Consider the following 4,626-nt stretch of genomic DNA (forward strand, 5'->3'; position numbering starts at 1 on the left):
TTCAAACTGCATACAATGGCAACCCATGTAACACATCTCCACCTGTATGCTGTCTAGAATGGTGTGCAAGAATTGACTGAAAGCTGATCCCTTAATTTCGATTTTCTCTGGCAGAGAAGAGACTCTCCAGATCAGGTTCACACACTGTGATCCATGGCATTGCTTTACACATACATTCTGCTGGCTTTGCTGTGTAAAATACTGGAAATGTCTGTATTACTTCTAGTTCTAGGGGTCAAAGAGGAACATTTTATTCCTGCTCAGATGGAACCCCTCATATTACAGTTCACGTGTACCTTTGTTTACCAAACAAAATACTCAATGCCACAATAGGGTATATGCCTGTATATTCATGTAAAAATATATTGGAGATATATAAATATGCAAGATTACATATTTTATGCAAAATCAGATTATGATTATGCAACCATTACTCCAGTCTTCGGTGTCACATGATCCTTCAGAAATCATTGTAACATGCTATAACAATATATGTCTACAGTGCGTGTATGATTATGAAGTCGAAATTCTGACACACACACACACACACACATATATATATATATATATATCCTAAGCACATTTTACCAATTCGACGCCATATCAATCATAACTACTATGAATTTTGTATAAAAATCTTTTATAAGTCATATATAATCGTTAACAAGGGCTAAAAGTTATAAACTCATTATTCAGGTCCATAAAACCTAAAAAATATATATATATTTAAAAGTCTAAAGAGTTCTGATGGTTTAATTCTTGGTTTAACACCTAATTCTTCATCGTAAGTCTGACCTTAACATTTTGTCAATGTTGAAAACTCATGCGGCTGAAACTTTTTTTTCCTCAATATTTTTGGATGAATCGAATATTCATAAGAACAGCATTTATTTGAAATATAATTTTTGTAAAATATCTAAAGACAGTTTTGATTAAAAAAAATCTTACTGACCCCAAATATTTGAAGGGTAATGTACATTAATTCTGTACTGAACTATGAATACCAGCATCACAATAGTTTGTCATTTTCTTTTCAACAAGGTGTTCAGACAATACATGTTTTACTGTACACTACAGTATTTAGGAATTGGGGCAAATCTCTGATCAGTTGCAATGTCAGGGTCCAACTGCTGGTGGAGCTGCAGACCTTAAACTCACTGGACAAACATGAACGCAACAATCTAGTCAAATAAAAGCTAAAGCCTAAAAGTGCAAACGTGCCATATTCTTTCACAGCCAAAATAGCATTGTGTGCAAGGGCAAGGACTGACAATCACTAATATCTGAGCTCCCATTATGACCCAATATCTATGATTCTGTAATCAAATCCGTATGATTATTGCATATCATACAATAAGCACAAAATGATAGTACCTGTACACAGATTTTGAAGCCAGTATTTGTTACCAGTTATGATGTTGCTCTCTAGGTCATTAGAGCAGCCCTCATAAGACAGAGACTATTTAGTCATTGGGTCATTACAGTGAACAGCGCTAAATAATCTCGGCGCGCAGAGCAGCGTCGTCAGAGGGACTCTGGTTTTTTATTACAATAGGAAAGCATTTGCTGCAGTCGCCATAATGATATCAAGCTCCTGCTAGAAAGCCCCCGCTCACTCCGGTTACGGACAAGGTTTAATCAATATTGTGTCCTTCATCCTGCATTCAGGGCTGACCTTGGCAGCCTTTTGTCTCCTAAACGAGGGCAAAGAGCATATAAGTGGATACACAGAGAAAAAAAAATAAGGGTCCAAGCATTGATCCCACATGAAAATAAAACACTAGTGCATCCAATCAGCTCATTAGGAAGCTAATGAATCATCATGTTTATCATTATTTTACCTTTGCCTAATGAAGTGTCACCGTGCCATGATCGTTTGTAAATTTATTAGAGTCTCCTAATGTAGGCAGAAAGGTTAGAAAGGGGCAGACAACACCAGCACAAACAGATCAGGGTACAGTCGGGGTCGACCTATTGATTCATTTGAAAACAAAGAACATTGTCATGCAATAGAGGGCTATAGTAAACCAAATGATGTGAAACCGTCAGCAGGTACATTTAAGCAGTGAATATGGAATATGCAGATAAAGGAGCCCTGAACAACTTGAAAGTGTTAATCAGCAATTCCTTACGACTGAATTATCACCATTTAAAAAAAAAAAAGTGACGTGACATGTGGCCAAGTATGGTTACCCATACTAGGAATTAGTGCTCTGCATATATCCCATCCAAAGTGCACACACACAGCAGTGAACACACACACCGTGTGCAGTGTGTAGCCATTTATGCTGCGGCGCCCAGGGAGCAGTTGGGGGTTCGGTGCCTTGCTCAAGGGCACCTCAGTCGTGGTATTGAAGGTGGAAGAGAGCGCTGTACATTCACTCCCCCCACCTACAATCCCTGCAGGTATGAGACTCGAACCCGCAACCTTTGGGTTACGGGTCCGACTTGCTAACCATTAGGCCGACTTCTATGAATTAAAATATTCATAGAAGCATCTCAGGAACAGATAAATCATGAAAACGCAAAAGCAAAATCTATTGTCGAAAAACAAATTTACTGCATCACTCTGCAGAACACCAAATTTTGTGTTACAAAACATGAAACAAACTTATTGAACATTATCATCAACTAACAAAGGATTATGAAAATCGCCAGTAAACAATTTACTTATCTAATAATGAATAAAGAAACTAGTAAAATGGCTTCACATCTTCCTCTTCTGGGTGCTGATGTATAACACTAGAGGACAAAGAACACAAAATGAACTTTGGTATAAGCAAAACATATTAAAAAAAGTTTTGAAAAAGTTTTGAGAACATGCTCACATATAGCTTCCGAAACTACATTACTGTTAAAAAAAATCACTGGGCATACCACTCAGGAAAGCACAGGTCTTTATAAAACAAACATCTATACATTACACACCGTTGTTTCCTCTGAGAAATGCATCTCCATACTTGTTCTTCAACTGGCCATTGACATATTCCTCTGTCTGTTCCACAGCAATATTCATGTAGCCATCAAGGCAGGCCAGGACTCCTGAAGGCAAGACACATGTTAGACAATGAACCTTATGTGCCTTTTCGATACTTTTTTTGCCAAAGATCAGGGGCGCAGGCAGAACTGGTGGTAGTGCACCTTTTAGAAAATGTAACTTTCTCATCTTAGTAATATTTTGTATAGATTGCACATACAACCAATTATTTGTACAATAAAAATCGCACAATATTGAACAATAAAACAATTACGACAAAACAAGCATTGAAGAGAGCCATTTAAAAAAAAAAAAAACTTATTTCAATTCACCCCCTCAACAACATTTTTCCTCCCTCTGAAGAACCCGTTTTCTTACTGCATATATGAGGAAGCCCAATTTTAAAGTGTGATTTTTAGATCTTTAAAATGTCATGTAAATTGAAACAACCTTATAGCGTTAAAGGAATATAAATCTCATTTAAGATGCTCTTCTACTTTTACCTCTGTAATCAACACCAGAGTTCAGCTTCACCACCACTGGTCTCCCAATGATCTGCTTCAGGAAATCACTTGGTGTCTGCTTCCGGAGACTCATTTTCGACTGAAAATACAGAGATCATAAATAACGAACTAAATAAAGATTATGAATAACTAACTCAAACACAGACACTGTACACTGGCTGTATCGTTAGGTAAAAGAAGTGTTACTGTAAGGAGAGCAGCGCCGTAAGATTTGTTTATCCCTCACGGACTATACTAAACACATTTTTTACAAATGAGACAGTCAGTCTATGTTTTAACCCGCTGTCCTCTGCAGTAGTAACGTTACAAGCTGTTCTGTTTGGACAGAACCGGTGTACTTGTAGCATGAGCTGCTAATTTAGCCTGCTAGCATTACAACCCAATGTAGAGCACAATCCATTTATTACACAAGTCACTGGATATAGTACTGCAGTTCATTTAACCCTGCGATAACGTCAAATGTACTCATTCGTTTAAAGAAAATAAAGTAGTCGCTCGCCTCTATCGTTTTGCAACGTTTGCCGCACGTTTGGACTAAGCGTCTGTGTGTTGACCAATGAACTGAAGCGCTTATTCTATTTCCACGCTGTTTACACCGCACAGCCAATCAGATGCGTCGATAATAACCTAGCGTACGGAAGCCGCAAAGTTTTACTGCAGTTCATTTAACCCTGCGATAACGTCAAATGTACTCATTCATTTAAAGAAAATAAAGTAGTCGCTCGCCTCTATCGTTTTGCAACGTTTGCCGCACGTTTGGACTAAGCGTCTGTGTGTTAACCAATGAACTGAAGCGCTTATTCTATTTCCACGCTGTTTACACCGCACAGCCAATCAGATGCGTCGATAACAACCTAGCGTACGGAAGCCGCAAAGTTTTTTTATATTGAAAACATCGATTTATTACAATGAAAGATAGCCTTTAGCAATGATCAAGAACAAAAAACCTGTTACGAGGGATTTAGAATAATAACAAGGTAAAGAAAGCAAGTATCAAGATAAAACAACATAAAATAAAAGTAAAATGCAATAATAATTATCAAAAACTAAACAAGGAAGCCGCAAAGGTGCCATGTACTGTGATAAAGAATGCGGAGAGGGAAAATGAGCCAGAAAGACAAAGGT

At 37.7% G+C, this 4,626-nt stretch overlaps 1 protein-coding gene across 4 annotated transcripts; it reads right to left on the reverse strand.

Annotated features, from left to right (window-relative positions):
- Positions 1-2,374: 2,374 nt before the first annotated feature.
- On the reverse strand, positions 2,375-4,279 carry LOC107598735 (U6 snRNA-associated Sm-like protein LSm6). Of its 4 annotated transcripts, XM_016290153.1 has the most exons (5): positions 4,264-4,279; positions 4,001-4,043; positions 3,481-3,580; positions 2,929-3,042; positions 2,375-2,742 (listed from the first exon to the last, which is right to left on the reverse strand). In XM_016290153.1, the coding sequence occupies exons 3-5, from the start codon at positions 3,572-3,574 to the stop codon at positions 2,708-2,710; spliced, it is 243 nt and encodes an 80-aa protein (XP_016145639.1). In that variant the 5' UTR covers positions 3,575-3,580; positions 4,001-4,043; positions 4,264-4,279; the 3' UTR covers positions 2,375-2,707. The 4 variants fall into 4 exon arrangements, with proteins under 4 accessions (XP_016145639.1, XP_016145640.1, XP_016145642.1 ...); XM_016290154.1 differs by lacking the exons at positions 4,001-4,043; positions 4,264-4,279 and adding an exon at positions 4,228-4,248; XM_016290156.1 differs by lacking the exon at positions 4,264-4,279 and having other exon boundaries at positions 4,001-4,079.
- Positions 4,280-4,626: the final 347 nt, after the last annotated feature.

The sequence above is a fragment of the Sinocyclocheilus grahami genome, unplaced genomic scaffold (genome assembly GCF_001515645.1).
Source record: "Sinocyclocheilus grahami isolate Dianchi unplaced genomic scaffold, SAMN03320097.WGS_v1.1 scaffold255.1, whole genome shotgun sequence".
Lineage (NCBI taxonomy): Eukaryota > Metazoa > Chordata > Actinopteri > Cypriniformes > Cyprinidae > Sinocyclocheilus > Sinocyclocheilus grahami.

Coding starts and splice junctions, on each gene's coding strand:
- LOC107598735 (XM_016290153.1), bottom strand. CDS start 3,574: ATGAGTCTCCGGAAGCAGACACCAAGTGATTTCCTGAAGCAGATCATT. Junction 3,043..3,480: donor CTCTGGTGTTGATTACAGAG/GTAAAAGTAGAA, acceptor TCTTGCCTTCAG/GAGTCCTGGCCTGCCTTGAT. Junction 2,743..2,928: donor ATTTCTCAGAGGAAACAACG/GTGTGTAATGTA, acceptor TTTGTCCTCTAG/TGTTATACATCAGCACCCAG.